Source organism: Solea solea, chromosome 11, assembly GCF_958295425.1.
Source record: "Solea solea chromosome 11, fSolSol10.1, whole genome shotgun sequence".
Lineage (NCBI taxonomy): Eukaryota > Metazoa > Chordata > Actinopteri > Pleuronectiformes > Soleidae > Solea > Solea solea.
Window position 1 is genome coordinate 1,725,397 of NC_081144.1, and position 20,848 is coordinate 1,746,244.

Here is a 20,848-nt window from a genome sequence, read left to right on the forward strand (position 1 = left end):
AGAGCGTGTCCACTGCACTGCACTGCCACTGCCTACACCGACCAAACAGCCACTTATTGGAGTGGCTGTGCTCAGAGGGCGGAGCTGATCGTAAGAAAAAGTGGTTGCCAGTCGTGTTCACTGACAGCAATCAGAGTTATAGCATAGCATAGCATGGCTAACACAATTTGACATTCAGCCATGTTTTTATTGTCTATTTCCTTTAAATGGGAACATAATTTATGAAATGACATCATGTTCTAAACAAAAAAAGAGCTCTTTTTGCAACTGCTATTTCTTCAATACTTCCTTGAGTTTTTTCCAAACCGGACAACTACGTCCATTTGTATATATAATCTATAAAATCTCCTTGTTCAGGCTGCTACTTTAATGCGAGCTACGTATATGACGTCCAAAATGCTACATAAACACACACTAAAAAGGAATAAAAAGCGACATGTTTTCAAATCAACCTTTATTTGCGTCCGATATTATATGCACTCCTGTATACACACAGGAAATTTGCTTAGGGATTAGTTTATTGCTCTGCTGCCTGGAATAATGCACTTTACAGTTTTGATATAGAAACTGGATCAAAATAACCATAATGATAACATGAAAATGATCACATGAAAACTGTACTTCATTACCAGATTTTGGAGGTAACAAATTTCCTCCACCATGACGAGGTCTTTGGTACCTTGGGCACCTTCTCCGTATGTTCGCAACACTCCTGTGGGGACTCAGATGTTGGATCAGACCTCATGTCCTCCATTTCCTCCTCCTCCTCCTCCTCCTCCTCCTCATTCACCTTGTCCTCCAAGGACGAGCAGATTTGTATTCGGAGTTTGGGGGCTTCGTAACCATCAATGTTCCTTTTTGACAAGAACGTTACCATATCTTCATCCTCCTGGCTGCTTGCTCTTATTTTCTGGATGACCGCCACCTGGCTGTCTGGTTTCTCTGTACGGCGTTGATTCTTTGCCTGCAGTGAAAGGTCCTTTTTAGTGTCAGTCTGACAGTGATCCATATCTGAATCTTTCTCATTCTCCTCCTGAAGTTGCTCCATATCTGAATCTTCCTCATTCTCCTCCTGAAGTTGCTCCATATCTGAATCTTCCTCATTCTCTTCCTGAAGTTGCTCTGTATCTGAATCTTCCTCATTCTCTTCCTGAACTTGCTCCATATCTGAATCTTTCTCATTCTCCTCCTGAAGTTGCTCCATATCTGAATCTTCCTCATTCTCCTCCTGAATTTGCTCCATATATGAATCTTCCTCATTCTCTTCCTGAAGTTGCTCCATATCTGAATCTTGCTCAGACTCCTCCTGAAGTTGCTCCATATCTGCATCTTCCTCATTCTCTTCCTGAAGTTGCTCCATATCTGAATCTTCCTCATTCTCCTCCTGAAGTTGCTCTGTATCTGAATCTTCCTCATTCTCTTCCTGAACTTGCTCCATATCGGTTTCACCCTTATTCTCCTCCTGAAAAGTCTGACTTTTTAATGTGTCCTTCATCTTGATGGCTGGGACTTCAAGAATTTTGTTTTCCAGATGCTCCTTCTGTTTGAATATGTTTGTCCACTCCATGGTGTCAAAAGCAGTGTGTAAATGTGTGCACTGTGCGTTCATTTTGTAAGTCTCTCTTGCCTTCTGCAGTTCTTCCAGGAGCCTCTTCTCGTTTGCCTCCAGTATCGCTTGTTCATGCGAGGCTCTTTCCTTCTGCAGTTCTTCCAGGAGCCTCTTCTCGTTTGCCTCCAGTATCTCTTGTTCATGCGAGGCTCTTTCCTTCTGCAGTTCTTCCAGGAGCCTCTTCTCGTTTGCCTCCAGTATCTCTTGTTCATGCGAGGCTCTTTCCTTCTGCAGTTCTTCCAGGAACCTCTTCTCGTTTGCCTCCAGTATCTCTTGTTCATGCGAGGCTCTTTCCTTCTGCAGTTCTTCCAGGAGCCTCTTCTCGTTTGCCTCCAGTATCTCTTGTTCATGCGAGGCTCTTTCCTTCTGCAGTTCTTCCAGGAGCCTCTTCTCGTTTGCCTCCAGTATCTCTTGTTCATGCGAGGCTCTTTCCTTCTGCAGTTCTTCCAGGAACCTCTTCTCGTTTGCCTCCAGTATCTCTTGTTCATGCGAGGCTCTTTCCTTCTGCAGTTCTTCCAGGAGCCTCTTCTCGTTTGCCTCCAGTATCTCTTGTTCATGCGAGGCTCTTTCCTTCTGCAGTTCTTCCAGGAGCCTCTTCTCGTTTGCCTCCAGTATCCCTTGTTCATGCAAGGCTCTTTCCTTCTGCAGTTCTTCCAGGAGCCTCTCCTCATTTTCAATCGCCTTTACGATTCCTTGTTCACATGAGGTTCTTTCCTTCTGCAGTTCTTCTCTGAGCTTATCTTCACTCTTGTTAGCCTTCAGGATTTCTTGTTCACATGAGGCACTTCCCCCCTCCAGTTCTTCCTTGGGTCTCTCTTCATTTACCTTCAGTATTTCTTGTTCATGTGAGGTTCTTTCTTTTTGCAGTTCTTCTCTGAGCCTCCTCTCATTCTCCTTTGCCTTCGATATTTCTTGTTCACGCGAGGCTCTTTCCTTTTGTAGAAGACTACCCAGCTGTTTAACTTTTTCCAGCAGCAGCTTCATCTTTTCATCACACGCAATGAACATTTGCCTCAGCTTTTTCACTTCACCTCTAAGCTGCTCTTCACTCTCCTTCCCTCGTCCTTGGCACAGAACAAACTTCTGAAGTTCTTTCCTGAGCGCCTCCTCGCTCTTCTTTGCCGCCAGTAACTCTTGTTTGTGTGAGCATGTTTTCTTTTGGAGAAGGCTGTCCAGTTCTTCAATTTGGTTCATGTGCAGCCTAACCCTTTCATCAGACGTGATTAACATTTGCCTCAGCTTCTTCAGTTCACCTCTAAGCTGCTCCTCACTCTCGTTCGCCCCACGTTTGTCTTGTGCTTGCTGCAGAACATACTTATTCAGTTCTTTCTTTAGCCTCTCCTCATTCTTGTTCGCCTTTAGGATTTCTTGTTCACGTGAGGCTCTTTCACGCTGCACATGGATGCTCAGCTGACTTATTTGGTTCCTCTGCAGTCGCAACTTTTCATCAGATTCAATGAACATTTGTCTGAGCTTCTGCAGTTCACATCTGAGCTGCGCTTCCGTCTCCTTCACCCTGAGTTTTTCTTGGGCTTGCAAGACTTGTTCTTCCTTCAAAATATTTATCAGGCCTTTAGTTTTCCTCTGCAACTCCTCTTCTCCTAATTTAATAATCCATGGACGATAGACGTCCCGTGCAATGTTATTTTTTCTAACAGTCCCATGATTGTGCTTTAATTTAGCTTCCATGTTTTACTATATTGTTTTCACTTTCGTCTGATCTCTGTAATTATATTTTTTATCAAATATTAGAAGCCGCTCCCCCCAAAAAAACAAACAAAAACAGTGAATCAGTTTTTCTTTGCCTCTTACCCTCCTTCCTACCTGGATATTTCAAGGACATCAAAGGTAAGATTAGGAAGCGACAGAGACATTTTTAGAAGAAGAAGGACTTTGATCTACGAAGCTTTGAAGCTTTCTGTGCTAAAGAAGTGGGGAAGGGACTAAGGATGAGAATGAAGGGCAACTTCGAGCTATGATTTCAGACTTCAGAATGTGATTGTGAACTTCAAACTGTGAAGGGCAACATTACACCTCTTTGTGTTCAGACAAGCGATACATCTAAAATGTCAAAGATCTTGAATTAGCAGTCAAAATGGAAGTCCACAACAATAATGATAAACATTCCAATTATTATTAATGATAATAATAACACAATAATAGAAGTAGTGGTGGTGTACAAACAAAACAATCTGAAAAGATTAGATCAGTTCCATTCACTTTGTTCACAGAACTCTGGATTGCATTACAGAAATATGTGGTTAGAGTTCCACATAATAAAACGATAACATGTCAGTAAAGACTGTCCATGCAGAGCTCGTGTTGTCCTTGTGTCTGGTTTATGATTGTGTGCTGCTCTAATGGACCTTTTCCACTCGTACTCACACTGGTATTGATAAGGCAGAGCTTACAGAAGCCACAGTATTTGCAGTCTTTGCAGGGTTGTGTTCTGAACACCACGTCTCTTCCACACAGAGAGGCTATTTTCTCAATTCATCCCAGTGCCGTGTGTTGGTTTTCTGCTTGTTGCTAGGAAATGGGTGGAGTTTTGTGATGATGAATTCAATGTTGGTCACCAGGGGTCAGAAATGAGGACTTTAGGGAAAAAACAATAGGACACACAACAGTGGTTTGGACAGAGAAATGGAAAACGGGACTGTCAAAACCCAGATGAGTTGCAACATCAAGCTGTCCCAAAGCTACATGTAGATACATGCTGTTGTTTTACATTGTCAACTTGGTACGAGAATGAGGAAATGGGACCGTCTAATTATATGGTTTGAGATTCTTATCTTCCTTGGCTGCGTCAGTTGACCTAGAACTACCCTGCAGCAGAGAAGAGGAACAACACAGGAGAGAATCAGTGAGTTCATGGGGCTGTTGAGAAAGATGGAGACAAAGAGGAAATTCAGGTGAACGACAGGGAGAGATGGAGAAAAAAAAAGACGTGGGGGTCAATAGAAGGGGGGGGGGGGGGCAACCCTGCCTTTGAACTTTTCAATGTTGACTCTTTTCATCTCTTGAGTCACTGCAGTCGGTTTGCACCGGCTCTAAACACCCCCAGCTCCTCTGGTCAAGCATGCAGAGAGGGGCCAAGTCCCAGTTAGGGAACAGAGTCCGTAGATGCCCAGAGGCAACAAGTCTCCTTCATCACAGCTTCTAGCAGACAAGGGCCCTGCATTAATCATGTGCAATGTGATAGTCCCACCCTCCCCCCTGGATTTTGGCCTGGATACAGACTGTGACAGAGAGGCCTCTCTCTGAAGCAGCTTAGCACACCTGCACTGATGTCAGTGGAGTAAGGTTCACAGTGGAAGAGAGGGCATGTTGCAAAAGCCTGTTTTATCCAGCATGTGGCTCGTCCGCTTGTTCACTTCACTGACCTTTCAAGTTCAGACCAGTCGCACTCGCCTGCAGCATTAACGCTAACTAGCCTGGTGACCTTCCAAGATCATGACAGCCACAATCATGAAAGACTGAGGAAACAGCTGGTGGTGCTTACTCAGTGACGGTTTGCTGCCAATATCTAAGAGATGGCAAAAAAATGTCAAATATGTGGAGTAAGAAAATGACATTATTATTATTATTAGAGACTGTCTTCCTCAGAAATACAAGAGAATTAGCCATTTCAATATTTGTGTCAACACAAAATGTTAACATTCAGGTGACTGACCCAAGAGGCAATGTACAGTATATTTATGGATGGACGCACAAACAAAGACTGTTGGGCATTCATTCAATAATAATAACAATATACATCATATCCATAATTGCAATAAAACAAAGGGTCAATATACATGTTTACAATATATAATACACATGTTGTACATGTTTCTCTGACTAACAAGTGTTTCTCACTTTGTACCAAGAAGCAGGTTTAACCATTACATCAGTGTTGGTTCACTTCTCATCATGATAACTGACACTGAACCTCGAGCCTGAGCAGCTCAATTTGTGATAATAGATCAGATTTCTGCTGCTTTTGTCACTATAGACACCAGCGTCCCTTATTATATAATATAAAGTCATCGTGGTTCTGGTGATTTAGATTTGATTATATAACTATTCAAATATAAAAACATTTAAAAGTGCAGTGGCACAAATGCATTGCACAGATTTATAATAGTACAATAGTGCAATGGTTTGGCAGTGTAACCCAGTGCGCGTGTTGAAGACATATCTCATAGTGAAGGCCCCTGAACTTTCCACTGCAACCATGAAGCTGAAAATGCTCCTCACCCTAAATGAAGAGATCACTCTATCCCAGGTCACAACCTTCTCCTGATGTTTTTTTACCTAAACCCGAGCAAACAACCGTATCATTTTCACATTATCTTTCAACAGAGAGCTTTGTGCTGGACAGTGAAAACTAACTGGGACTTCCTGTTGACAAAGAGCGAAGCACTTTTGTGTGATTTTCTTGGGGGCATTAGCTCTTTCATCTCATCGGAAGGACTTGTTGCACAACACAAAGCATTAATGTTCTTAGAATTGCATGAAGGAACAGACCTTTTGTAATGGCATTTCACTTTCATTCATGTTAATGGCAAGAAAAGCACAAGTGACGCAAATGTCATCATTGAAGGATCATTGCCACCGGTTGTCCCTGTAAAGCATGACAGTGAGTCACATGAACGTTTTTACTTCCATGAGTGATGTTCCAAAATGTCTACAAACAGAAACAGAATATACATTCGACACTTAGAGGCAAATTACACATGGTAAGCTTGTTATGCCTGTTTATATATTTATAAAACCTGTGTGTGTAAATCATTTAGGTAATAAAGCACTCATTATATTTGGCCTGACATCAAAAGTAAATTAAACAAAAAAAAATAAAGATGCTAGCAGGTTTTTTGGTTCTGCTTTGAAATAAATGCTAATGTATCCATAATTATAACATGCTGATGCTCAGCAGGTAGGTTTTCCATGATCACAATCATAGTTCAGCTTGTTAGCGTGGTAACGTTTGCTAATTAGCATGTAGCTGAGGCTGCAGCAGAGGCTGATGCCCCACTATGAGGGCAAACTGTGATTTGTAAATATGGGCTAACGTGAGTGGGGTTTACGTTAGCCTCCAGCTATCATTAAAACTCAAAAGGTGTTTAGCTTGTCCATTTAAAACTTGGCGGGGCCAACATGGGCGGGGCCCTGCTCCTGAAGTAAATCTAAAAAGCTTGTTCTGTGGTAATACAGTCTGGTCATTGTACACTGAAAAACAAACATCGGTGTACTCATTCTACTGGACAGTTTATTTTGCATTGTCCTGATCAGAAGTGAAATATTGTTGATGGACATGTTTCTACTGTAAATCTGACCATGTTGTCATTGCAGGCTCTTGTTTTTGTTTGTTTATGTTTGATTTTCACTGATGTCGGTCATTTCCTGCCCTCCTGCCTGTCCATGTCTGCCCCACCTGTGCTGACTGCCACACCTGTGTCTTGTTAACCCTCCCTCTCTTGTGTATTTAAGCGACGTGTGTTAGTTAGTCTGTGATTCAGCATCACCGCTGTCTTTTCTGTGAGTTCCAGCAGTTTTTCCTAAAGTTAGTTTTCTTGTGTATGTCCTAGTTTTGTTGTTATGGATTTCGATCTTTGTGAGCGATATTCTGACCGCGGACGTTTTAAACTCACCTGTGTTTTGACTTCTTACCTGTGTGGAGTGTTTTGGGGATTCTCGGGGCAAACTCTCGTGCCGGGGCCGCACTTGTTACCCTGCTGTGCCTCCGTCCCTGCATGCAGCTAAGGCTGCCTTTCCCTGTAATGAAAGTGACACAGTGACATGATTCGGGCTGCGTGTTTGATTGAAACTATGACAAATGCAAGTTGTCCCTGAGCTTTGTCTCACAGCATTGTTTGAGTATGTAGGTTGGACACCTGACACTGCAGACTTCTAGTCATCTGCCGCAGACATGGAGCCCACAGGACATGCATAGGTGTGATATTTTATAGGCTTTTAGGACATGAAGCTGAGATAGTTTCTAGAGCTTTTGTCTTTGTGTGCCATGTGGATAATACATGAACAATAACTCAGAGCCTGATTCCCAGACAGTCTAGCCGTACCAGGAGGGTTAAAAAATCAAGAGCATTGTCCGGTATCAGAGTACAGTGTGTAACACTACAGGACATATTACGTGTTTCCAGGGGAGGATGATGTAATTATGTGGAATAAAGCTTCATGTTAGAAAGCTGGGTCAGTGAATCTGTGAAGATGTCTCACACTTGGGATAGAGCGTACTGTCACCTCAGGCTTGAGTCTGGTATAAAGGAAGTTCAATAAATGGCTATTGTATTGGCAAAGGTGGCCAGTGAGGTCTTCTTCTGTTTCAAGGTTCAGCATCCTGTGGATTCAAAGATGGTCTTCGACATATCTTTGTTGTAACAAGTGGTTATTTGAGATACTGTTGGATATTTTCTCTGTAAACTTTAACTTTAGAGATGTTAGTATGTATTAAAATAGCAAATGATCAGCAGTTTCTGAAATACTAAACCATATCACATTCAAAGTCACACAAATCACCTTTCTCCTCCATTGTGATGCTTGGTTGACCATGTCTTCATGCCTGAATGCACTGGGCTGCTGCCAAGTGATTGCCTGATGACATTTCTGCATTAACAAGCAGTTGAACAGGCGTGTGTCCATTTAAAAATTCAGTGGCTTTACCTGATAGGCTACCAAACATTCAACTATCTCTGATTTTAGTAGTTTTCTACCTGGTATTGGTCCAAAAAAAAAACATAGATTGTTTTGCATCTGGCCAGCATCCCTTGCTCGCAGTTGTGTTGTAACCTGCAGCAACAGTATCGTAACAGTGTCAGTGTGAAGCCGTGTCAGCCAGTAAAAGCGTTTGGCCTTGATGTTGCCCTGGGTGAAGGATGCTCTTGTAAACCTTTTGGTGTGAAACCCACTTTGTGAGGTGTCGTAGCTTGTCCGTATATGTCTCCTTGACAAGTGATATGTGAGCATCACCTCACTAACCCACAGCTAACCTCCTTCTCGGTGAGGCATTGTGTTTTTTTTTGTTTTTTTTTTAGCATTGCTAGAGCACAGTCAATAAATATTAAAGTAAAAGCTAAAATATAGAAATGTGTTTTATAAGTGGGCTGTAATTTATTGCCTGGTTCTGGTTTATTACGTGTGGTTGATAACATGAGACATCAGGTGCAGGAAGGACCATATGTTACTGTAGGATTTAGTAATCCTACATCCTTGATGATGTCCTGGGTCTGGCAGTGGGATGATGTGTGCGGGGTTGTTCTCGGGTTATCCGTATATGACAGCCAGAGTTAATTCATGGCTCCTTGTAACGACCTGGCACCACCTTTAGCCTCCTGCAACCGTCTCCCCATCCATCTCCCTGCCTGGCACTTCTCATCTCAGCGGACTCCCCACTAAGGATTCCTGTGGGTGTGTGAAATATTTAAGTCTTTCTCCTTCTCTCTCATACACCAACAGTGAAAAATCCCAGTTTTTATTCCTCAAATCACTCTGCTAATTTGATCTGCTTCATTTTTGGCAGCGTTGCTCATGCTCATGTCATTTTCGAAAGTGCATTCATGTTTTTAAGCTGACCTTAGTTTTTAGAGCGTGGTGCTTCATTTTATGCCATTTTATTGGTGCCTTCATATGTTCACAACGTTAAGTTTGAAGTAGGGACTGTTGTATGACATACAGAATAGTAACGACTCTAAGTATCACTGAGTTCTATTGTGTTGATGTTGTTTCCAGCAAGTTCATGACATCACATTTCAGACCAACCACTGGCAAAGAAAATGAGGTTCTGTCAGGCTCAAAAAATCCTGATTATAGCTGCCAATTTAAATCTGAGAAACAATTCACTTTACATCTTCCTCTCTCTAAACCCCCCCTCTCTTATCTTGATGATAGAGATCCTCTGTCCACGATTCTCTCTTCACCGCACCTTCACCTCCCCATCCCCCCCCCACTCTTCTGTGAGAGCCTCTCTCTAATAACCACCCGGCATAAATCCTCCCCCAAGTTGGCCACAAATATCTTAGTTATGCTGATTTATAGGCGCAGACCGACCTGTCTGACTCGCAGAGAGGCCACTGTGCTGGAGCTTGTAGGCTGCATGAAGATGGGATTGATTTCTTAATGGCAGGTCTCTCCAAAGTAATAAGGTCGCCTTCATGAGGCACCGGGAGACTGAGAGAGAGATTATTGAGTGTGTGGCTGAGCAGCACTGATGGAGAGCAAGAGAAACTCACCTGTAAAAAAACAAGGGTTAGTGAGGCAGCAAACAGCCAAGAAAGCACGGATGGATGGAAAAGATGGATGACACGCAGAGCTCTGCAGACTGGCAGATCCTCAACAACAACAACAGCACCATCTTCCTCCTCCACGTGATGCAACTCCATTCATGGGTGCAATTTTATGTAATGATGAGTGGCGACTGGTGGGAATCAGACAGATAAATGGAACCCAAGATCAGAAAATTCTTTGTTTTGGAAACAGAATGTTGTCTTGAGACAAATTGCTAAAAAAAAGATGATTTTTATTACCCTGAATGTGTTTAATAACAACACATTATGTTCCCATTTGAAGAAAATAGACCTTAAACACTGTGTACTTGATAACTTGTGCTATCCGAACTTCTAGTTTCAGACATGACGAGGCTTCAAAATGCCAATTAATTTTGCAACCGAGGTCTATTTTTAATGTGAAATCTTTTACACACTCTTACTGCAACATTTTCCCAGAAAACCTTTTTTTACTGCTGTCTGGACACAAAGTAGATTTCAATAAATATGCAGTAGAACAAATTCCAGGCTTAAATAAACATATAAATAAAAAAAATAATAATAAAGTTAGGTCATATTAAGGAATTCAGAGGTGATGAGGCCAAGTCATTGTTTCTGCTTCCATCGGAAAAGATTAAACTACACATCACATCATCACAAATGTATAATAAATACATTAGAAGGACCAACTACTAACATATAGGTGGGTGTTTTTGGTCCGTCGACTGTTTGACTGTGTTTGAGTGCATTAAAACACAGTCTGACACCTGGTCAGACTGTGAAATGGTGAATTATTGCTCGGACTGTGATTGTAGGGCTTATTTAGAAGTCAAAGAATCAAAGCCGCCACTGTGAAATCCTGCTACAGAGTTAAGAAAAGGAGGCTGCATATGCATATACAGTGTGTTTGTGTAGGAGTGAGAGAAGGAAATATCATTATTATGTCCAGTGTGCATATTTAGGTCTGCTCACATTTGTTTGTATTTGCACAGCTGTCAGTGACTGGGCAACAGTGCACACGTGTACTGTTTGTGCTGTGGTCACCATGAGCTCTGTGCATTTACATTAGTGCAACGCAGCACTGAGAACAAACTGAACTTCTAAAGGTCAAACATCAAAGCTCATTCCATATCATTGTTATTATATCATTCACCATCACGGCGGCTCTCGCTGCTTCTTCACATGAGAATGGTGGTGTGATCATTTTCAAGGATATCTTGGTGGAGTGAGGCCGAGTCATAGATGAAGCTTGATTTGTCTCCTGAGACAAACTGGGTAGAAGACGAGGCACAAGATAAAGACGAGAGGCAGGAGGACGGGATACACGAGCTCAAGGCCAGAAAAACAAAGGCTAATTAGACAATATGTTGCAAAGACAAAATAACATTTTTTATGAAATCTAGTGGGAAGGCAGAGGAAATATGAAAAGGAAACCACCAAAGAATGTCTGATATTTCACAGATTCCCAGTTAGACTCACATTAGGGGAACTCCGGTGAGGATTCGCGGTCTCCAGAGCTGGAGTTGTTGTTAGTTGTTGAATTAGCACAGAATGATAGATCAGTCGTCTTTATTCACACTGACAAATATAACGTTTTTGGCTCGGGAACCCACTTAAGGCTGCACAGGCAGTAGACGGAAAAGAAAACATTATTACTGGCACAGGAATTAGACGAAGGCAAACGAGCCAGACTCAGAACGGTTCATTCTATTGTTTCAAAAATATTACAGCATTTCTCCCTGTGCTAAAGAATATAAAGCTGCTCTGTTTGTCATGTTTTGTATTCTTACCTCATGTGTTTTCTTCTTTGATTGTACGTTTGTTTTTTGTTATTTTAAATTTTCTGCTTACGTTTTCTTGGTTTTGCTTTTATTTTTCATAATTGAATAACATGAATAACAATGACTGACTTATGTTATAAAGGCACACATGTGGAGATTTATATGGAGTTATATGAATTGTGATGGTGCCTGAAAACTGCAGATCAACCAATATGGTTTTTCCGATATATGGCTTTAAGTAGATATATATAACACTTTAAGTAGAACAAATGTCACACACAGAATGTGTCTTAACTTTAACTAAACATTTATTGAATAACACTTACAACCAGCATGTCCTGTCTACACTGCAGTGCAATATCAATATTTTAAATCAAAATCTTTTATAAACCAAATATCAAATACCTGAAACATTTGTAATCCAAACCTAAAATCTCTATTAAACCTTTTTAGATTAAACAAAAAACCAAAAAAGGAACAAAAGTACCAGTATTAATCATATTGCTGAGTACAAATATGTACAAGCTTATAGTCGGCCCATGGTTATTATTAAAAAATTACAGTATGTCTGTCTGTCTTCTGATAGCTGAAACATGGAACAAGAAAACATTCCAAAAAATGTCAACTGCACACGCTCCACAAAAAAAACACAGACATGGAACACTGACAGTAAGGAGGGAGACCTTAGGTGGTGTCCACACACACACACACACACGAAAGCTGCTCTGGTTTCCATGAATTCAGAGGACATTACATTACATTGACTTACATTCACTTCCTGGAACCTCAGTTTAACCGTCACCATAACTACTACTGGCCAAAACCTAACCTCATCCCAACCATCCCAAGTCTTCACTTTAAAATCTTGCTTTTTTTGAGTAATATGTGGAGCACGCACACACACACACACACACGCACACACACACACACACACACACACACACACACAGACGCACACACACACACACACACTGACAGACCTCCATAGGATGTATTAACTGGCTAATTAACAACCAGAGCTGTCTAATTGATGTGACTTTGCTCCGACTCCCCTGGGAGGAGAGACGGCCTTGTGAAGGTGAAGCTCCTCACCCAGAGGTCAGAGGTCATGGGGCAAACAGAGGTGACTGACTCTGGTGTTTTCCACCCACTGAATGTGAAACGCAGCAAAGCGAAGGGAAATATGACAGCGCCGGGGGTCACGGCGCCGAGTTTGACGGAAAGTTAAAGTGACAGATTAGGCCCCCGAGACTCAAAGAGCGCAGACAAAGCCAGGGTATAAAGATGGGTCACATGGCGGCGTTTCAACTGACTTATACATCTGTCTGGAGAGGAAGGAGAACAGTGAAGAAAAGTGAAAAGTACAAGAGATAAGAAGAAGCAGGAAAGGGATGAAGAGGGCGAGGCAGATCAGAGTGAAAAGGGGGAACTTGAACGGACAAAAGGCCACATTTGCTTCAAAGAGCCAAAGAAATTGGAGGTGGAGCGGAGCGGGAAACAGAATGTGAATGAAAAAAAAGAAAAAGGTAATTGTCAACTGTCGCACAAGCGTGACGAACAAACATAGCAGTGGGTAAAGTGAAATTACAGAGCACCTGTCTGGCATAGAAACCCTTCCTCCTCCTCCTCCTCCTCCTCCTCCTCCTCCTCCCACTAACATGTACCTAACACTTCATCAATCAGCCTCTACTTTACAGGCACATGATGATTAGACACTGTTTGGTGTTTGACTGAAAATAGTTCTATTACTCAGTGGTTATCACAGAAGAAGAACTAATTACCTCTCATTATTGCCATAACATTTTCTGAAGAGTTTTTATTTGTATCAGCTGTTAGTGTGAAGACTAATGTTTGAGTTCCATCATGAGCGGAGATGACTGGGCTTTTCTAGAAGTCCACTTTCTGTATGTTTAACAGCCACAGAACACAAATACAAATACAAATGCACATGTGGCCCACCTAATTGTCATGGAGATGGAGATTTAACTTTGCGTTATAAATACATTTTTATTATGAAAGATATAATAAATATTGTTTCAGATAAACACAACCACTTTTATTTTGAAATTATGTGAAACATCTATCATATTTTACGACTACTACTATTATTAATGTTTTTATTACAATATCATATCATTTTGAGCTTCCAACACCAACTGAATATTTTTTTACAGTATTGGCCCCCTACTGGCCAGACTAGATGCTCAGTGGCCATTTGAGTTTTTAGACCCTTGGTCTAAGACCTGGTATAAACATCAATCCTGAAAGAAATAATCAAAAGTGGAAAGATCTAATCAAAGTCTGAGCGTTCACACCTTGTCCCGGATGTGTCCCCAGCGCTCCACCTTCCCATGCTGCATATACACCACTCTGACTGTACAGACGTGTCTGCTGTTATTGTGTTTGCATATTTCTGTTCCTTGGTGATTATAAAGATTGTATTTAGCGCTGAAGTTGGGCCGTTTAGCTGAAACTGACCTGAGGGGGCCGTCTGTGTGAAGGCAAAATGTCTGCAAACACCTCTCCATACATACACTCAGCTCCCTTCACTAATCTCCACATAGTGTAACGTTGGAGCGAGTCTGCGTGAGAACACAGCTGGAAGAGTTCTGCACGTCCACCAAGCATCTGACCCCAGACAGTCAACACATCAAACTCTGAGCAACATCCGGACCTCAACTTCCTCACATTACCACTTTTATTTAATGTCGGCGTATTAGAAGAAATAGTGCAAGAAAAGATGCAGTATTTCCTTATCTGTGAAGGTCAGACCAAAATATAACTTCACAAAATGCTCCGTGTTCCTCATCTTGACGCAGGTTGCAGCGGCGAGATTTTGCCTGAATAATAATTATGACTTTATTCGCATAATATTACTTATTAGATCACAGTTGTGCTTTGTTATTTACACTTGGTACATGGAATCTCTTTTGTGTGTCACCTCATAGGCTTTTTAATTATCTTCAATAACTTCAAATTCTTATAAAAGGCTGAAAACCATGTCAACAAGATGAATTAACTCCATAAGACATTTGATTAAAAGCCACCAAAATAATAAAAAAGAAAAGAAACGAAATCTAAAAAGAAGTCAAGGGTACAAAATGATTAAGATGCTGTTGGTAAATGTGTGGCTTCTACATAACTTGGAGAGTTACAATATTATAGCTCTTAAAATAAATGTTTCCTCCCGGAGTCACAGCGCTCTACGCTCTCTTTGTGAATTGAGTGAAAGAACTGTGACATTTTTGAGCAACTGAAGGTCAGTGTGACGTCACAGCAGCGTTGGTATTGGACAAATATTTGACGAGCCAGCACTGGCACACTGTACGTATGCATTTGCATTTTAATTTACTCGCCGAAACCTGCCAATTCACACAGGAGAGACCATTATGGTCTGCGGGAAGACATAACGGACGCGTGTTACTCTGAAAAGATGATAAGGAAAAAGTATGATGTGTGCAAGTGCACATTAACGGCGCTCTGTGACTGAAATAATAAATCATGCTCGAACAATTAAAGAGCAGAGAAAAAAATGTCCCATGATACCCGGCAGAGTGTGTGAGAAAGAGAATCTCAGGAGGAGGAGGGATAGGGGTGTGGAGGGGTGGGGCGGGGCGGCAGGGGGGCGTGTGTTAACCTGCCTCTGAGCTGCAGTGGATTTCCAATCGAGACTGAGAGGAGCTGGATTAAGGACACCAGTAGATTAGTGTGGGAGAGGGACTAGGGTTGGAGGGCAGCGGGTCACAGACCAGGAGTCAGTCATGTGACGTCAAAATCGATACAATGTCGAGTGCACATTTAAATTTAGATAAAAATCAACAACCATAAAATCCCATCACATGGAAGAGGTTGTTTTATTTTTTATTTTTTTGTTTGAAAAGTGCAGACAAACATTCTCCTCATGATTTACAGTCTAATAATTCCTGCTAAAACCCAAAATGGCTTCGACTCATTTCTGTGAATATAAAGGTGGTTTTACAGACTGCAGCAGATGAGAGAGAGAGAGAGAGACAGAGAGACACAGGCATTCAGTGGGGAAGATAAGAGGATAGAAACACACTGTGATGGACAGACAGACGGAGGAGATAGTGTGTGAGAGAGTCAGTGATATACAGCTGGTCAACTCACAGGGGAGAGCTTTTCTTCAGAGATGTGCGGTGTGTCTGCGCTGGATCTGCTGCTGCTGCTGCTGCTGCTGCTGCTGCTGCTGCTGCCGCTCACACACAATCAGCAGACTTTTACTATCTGTGGTTTTATTTATTATTTATTTTATGTTCAGTTTCAGTTTTTTCAGGTACAAACTGAGACGGACTCCACAACTGCACTTGACTGATGCACCACAATGTAATGTTGTAATATCGGTGTAATGTTGTCAGGGTGGATCATCTGCACCCCGGGGAGCAATGGGGGGGATTGGGTGCCTTGCTTATGGGCTCATCCGGTTACGAGCCCAATTCCTTTTCCTCTTGGCCGTGGGCTTCCCCTGTTGATTCCTTTTTAAAAGAGGACCCTGAGATTAAGAGTCTCATACTCTGAGCTAGCCGGGCTGATTAGACTTAGACCTAGTCTGAAAGCTGTATTCTCTTTAATGGCCAACAGGGGGAGACTCCACTGTTTTTTTTATGCAAGTATATTAGAAAATGAGCTTCTTCTCTCCTGAGTTCACATTTTATTGAGGTCAAATTTAAATAATAAAATACAGCATATATTAGGGCATGAACTAGTGAATGTGAGAACGTGAGTGGAGTGAGATACTTCCATCTTTATCTACAGCGCAGCTTCGACAGCAGCTCTCCAGTTAGCCAAAGAAGTAGCTTCTCCTTTACATCCCCGGACTATTGCACGTGTAGCCCAGGCTTTAAAACAACATCTATTTGTTAAAAAAACTATTCCCTGGGAAATAAACAATACATTGAAATTAATTTAAAAAGTCATTATAAAGTCTTTAGAAATCTTGAAAGCGATCTATCTTATTTTGAAATAAATAAATAATTCATTTTATTTTGAAATCGTCCTGTCATCACTTCCTGTTTGTGGTCGTGTTTGCGGTCATGTTTACGTTCGCTGTCTCGCGTGTTGTCCGATCACAGTAGGATTAAATAATCTGTGAGACAAAGTTACATGAATTGTTAATTCTTGATGATGTTAAACAGTTAACAGAGAGACGGAAGTACGTTCACCGGTCTGCGAGGTGAAGTACCTGTTTATACATCGATCACTCGGTGAAGTACCTGTTTATAGATCGATCACTCGGTGAGTGAAAACACTCTTTAACATGTTCGGTTGTTTGTAAAGCTTCTGATATTCATGTGTAACCTGTTCGTTTGATTTTAAGGCAGCTGATAGTTATGTTAATCAGCGCAGATAAACATGGAAAGGTGCTAATGGGTGTTAGCCACCTGAGGTGATGTTTTGCTATGCTAACAGGCTAGTTTAGCCACTGATTAGCCACTGTGTTTAATTTAATTAAATTAAATTAAATTAAATTTATTGAAATGCTGATGATTTTATTTGTTGTTTACATAGGAGGGTGTTATTTGATTAAATTGTTGTTTAATACTTATGTTAAAAAAAAAAGATATTGTGAGATTATTTGATAGATGTTTATTTTAAGATTGTGGTAATTACAGAGGTCAATTGTGTGTATTCTCTCACTGTTTCCGGTGCAAGGAGAGAGAATTAAGCACGTTACGTTAAGACTTAATGCCTCTAAATTACCATGAAGTTTCTCTGCATTTAATGTCATTTTCTACCAAATTAAAGAGATACTATGTAATATGTTTAATTTTTGTAAAATGATATGTTGGTTGTGACTAGTTCTTGAAATGGTTATTAATGGAACTACAGTTGTTTGAATACTTGAATATAATTATAAAAAAGCACTTTGAATGTAAATTTATAATTTTAGAGATTTTTGTTGTACAACTAAACTTTTTGAACCTGATTTAAGCCAGTTAATGCAGAGGAGTGTTATTGACATGTTATTTGACCTATTTGTAGGTCAGTTTCTTTGTCCTGGTGACATCGTTAAAGGAGGTCCCAGCCACATCCTTTCGTGTGAGGTTTCCAGAGATCCGGAGATTCGTCCCCACAGTGAGTTGCGTGGCGAGCTACATTGAATCTACTGATACTGAACCCTGAAACTGGTGAAAGATTTGTTGATTTTCCCCTTCCCCACGGACTATGTGGTAGGACAGAACAAATACACCCCGATACACCAACACTGATCAGACAAAACAGACAAAAGGGTCCCAACAATAACTTTGGGACAGAGTGTTTTGTTTTTGCCCACTTTATTATTTTAGTTTGTTATTTTTCATCAAATGTTTTTGTATAACCTAACTGTTGTAAATTCTATGTGTTAATGCTTCCTAATAACAAGTGGCCACACACAAACTCCAACCAGGGTTTCCTGTGTCTTTTGGCCATTTAAAAATGAAGGGCTCGTACCTTGTAGTCTTCTGTTATTGGTCCATTTCTTAGTATTGATCATCATTTACCTGAGCTCATTTATAACATCATAACTAAAGGGTTACACACGTTTTTTAACCCTTTATTGGGCTGTCAATTTCAATTTTCATGTCGAAAATCGAGATCAATGAAGTTTAGTCTGGGGTGAAACATTTTCTCAAAGATGTACGATATATGTATATGTATATGTATATATATACATGTATGTATGTATGTATGTATATATGTATATATATATATATATATATATATATATATATATATATAATAAGATAAAGAACATAAAATAACTAGACATAGCCTAACCTTCGCTGATTGGCTGAGAGAAGTCACATGATTTTAAAGTGATTTTCCACTCCCATCATTGTTGCGTCAATCTTTAGCCTAGGTGTTTGTGAAAACCTATCGTGGCCTCCTCTTCTTCTGATTCTATTAATTATAAATTCAAGGCAACTATTAACACATTCAATTCTTACTGTTCATGAACAAGGACTAACTTATCGTAACTAGTTTGTAACTGAGTTGGATGTTTATTTACTTGTTTTCTTTTGTTGAAATCCAGTGGTTTTTCTTTTCTTTCTTGGCTTTTTACTCTCTGTGTGTCTATTACAGACGTAGACGTATATCTGAGACCTGGAAATCAATATGAATCAAATATGGAGGAAAAAAAGCAAACACAGTCAACATACTGTATCTCAGGTAATGTCTGTGTTTGTTATGGTGACAGTGTCACTCCTCTGTAGCCTCCTCACAGCCAACAACCAACATTATTTTCATCTTTCATGTCGGTGTGTGTGTGTAGGTGTGTTATTTTGGCTACCTTCAGATGACCAAGCTGAAGTGACTCATATCTGATATTTGTTTCCATCAATATGACTCAGATTAGATTTTTTTTTTTTTAGATTGTGTGGACACAGAAATTTGAGTGTGAAGTCTGATTATTTTGTGTGTGTGTGTGTGTGTGTGTTATTCCAGTATGTGGAACTAGACTATATATGTATATTTAATATGTGGCCACTTGGCATTAGTGAATATCAGAATTCATGTGGTTTTTAGCCTATAAAACAGCAGTGGAGGAAAGTACTGACGTCTGGAGCTAAATCTGAAGCTCAAATTTGCTGCGACACCTTCCTTTTCCCAGAGTTCATCTGTATTTGTTGGTCAGTGTCTGTCTCATTGAGACATGAAGGTCTCACACTGTGACACAGTGTATAGCACCTTTTGCATTTCATCATTTATGTGTCCTTTTCGGGCTCTGGCACGCTGAGACGGTCCGTATTTAAAAGTCCATCACACAAAGCTCCGATTCACTTCCCTTATTTACCGCTTTTACCGTATTTTTAACCTGGGTAAACCAAATGTCAGCGAACACAACACGAGACCAAGAGTTGCTTCACAAACACAGAGATTCAGTATGTGCGGTAATTCAAGGGTCAGCGATCAGTCCGATTACCGAATCTGATTTCAGATCAATAATTAGTGACACTGACACGCGCGCACGTCTGAGTCTGTAGACTGTACCGTACACATGTTTAACCCATTTATAGCGACACGTCCTCAGCTGTTCAAATCCTCCATCTTTCCGCCTGCTGTTGACATGAACTGAATGAACATGTTGTTTCCTCGGGGAGCTGGTGGTGTTTGGAATGTATTAAGGATGAGTGTGTGTGTGTGTGTGTGTGTGTGTGTGTGTGTGTGTGTGTGTGTGTGGAAGCCGTCACTGGTGCCTTTGTGTGGAGTCGGTTCAGATGTCTCCTCCTTTTAAGACGTCTATTCCTGGACGTATCCGTGTGGTTCCAATGTTTTTTTCTCGTGCTGCTGTTTCACATGGTTGTTTGTCCTCTTGATGCAGTCTCTTGTCTCTTTCATGTGGTACACTTGGTTTAGCGTGCTGTTTTTTTTCTTCCTTCCATGCTTTCTGGCAGGAGCACTCGCTATCTCTGAGGCCGCCCCGCTGAATTATGGGTCAGACAAAACAGGCCTGGGCCACTTCTGTCACAAAGCCCTGCTGGGCAGGGCCCGGTGCCATCGCATGGCTCAAGTCAGTTTCTCCCACAGTGCTCAGTGGGGCCAGATGGACACACTGTAAAAAGATTAACACAGAGCGAGTCAATTTATTTTCAGCTCGTGTAATTCTATGTGTATTAAAACGGTTGTGAATAACTTTTAAATATAAACATGTGCCCCTTTGATTGAGAACTTTACGAAATGAGCCAGCTCCACACGACTCTGTGTTCTTCAGTACAGCGGTGTTTGGATCTGTGTTAACCGGCGTCCGCTGCACACAGGAAGTCATGATTTTTAATGTCAGGGCAGGTGGACGCAACAGCGACATTGTGCTAGCAAAGCAGAAAATGTGGAATAACAGTTTGACAGAATTGACAGTTACACACTGCAGCTTTTGTGATCTCAACTATACACATTATATATATATATATATATATATATATATATATATATATATGTGTATATATATATACATATATGTATCTATATATGTATATATATATACAGTATATATATGAAAAAACCTTTGTCAAACTTTGTATTGAAGGTGAAAAACAAAGACACGACTTCAAGGTTCTTCTAATAATAATAATATTATTCACTCGTCTTTGAAGTGACGCGAAACGTAGCCTTTGTCATGTGTTTTTTTGCGGGATCTCATCAGCCCTCGTTCCCGACTTCAGCCAAAAGACACCACAGGTGGTGACAAATACACGTGG

The 20,848-nt window shown here is 40.9% G+C and overlaps 1 protein-coding gene across 1 annotated transcript; it reads right to left on the bottom strand.

Moving 5' to 3' along the window:
* Nucleotides 1–447: 447 nt before the first annotated feature.
* On the bottom strand, nucleotides 448–3,425 carry LOC131468873 (trichohyalin-like). The gene has a single exon (XM_058643546.1). It carries the CDS (start codon nucleotides 3,296–3,298, stop codon nucleotides 626–628), a length of 2,673 nt encoding a protein of 890 aa, XP_058499529.1. The 5' UTR covers nucleotides 3,299–3,425; the 3' UTR covers nucleotides 448–625.
* Nucleotides 3,426–20,848: the final 17,423 nt, after the last annotated feature.

Coding starts and splice junctions, on each gene's coding strand:
- LOC131468873 (XM_058643546.1), bottom strand. CDS start 3,298: ATGGAAGCTAAATTAAAGCACAATCATGGGACTGTTAGAAAAAATAAC.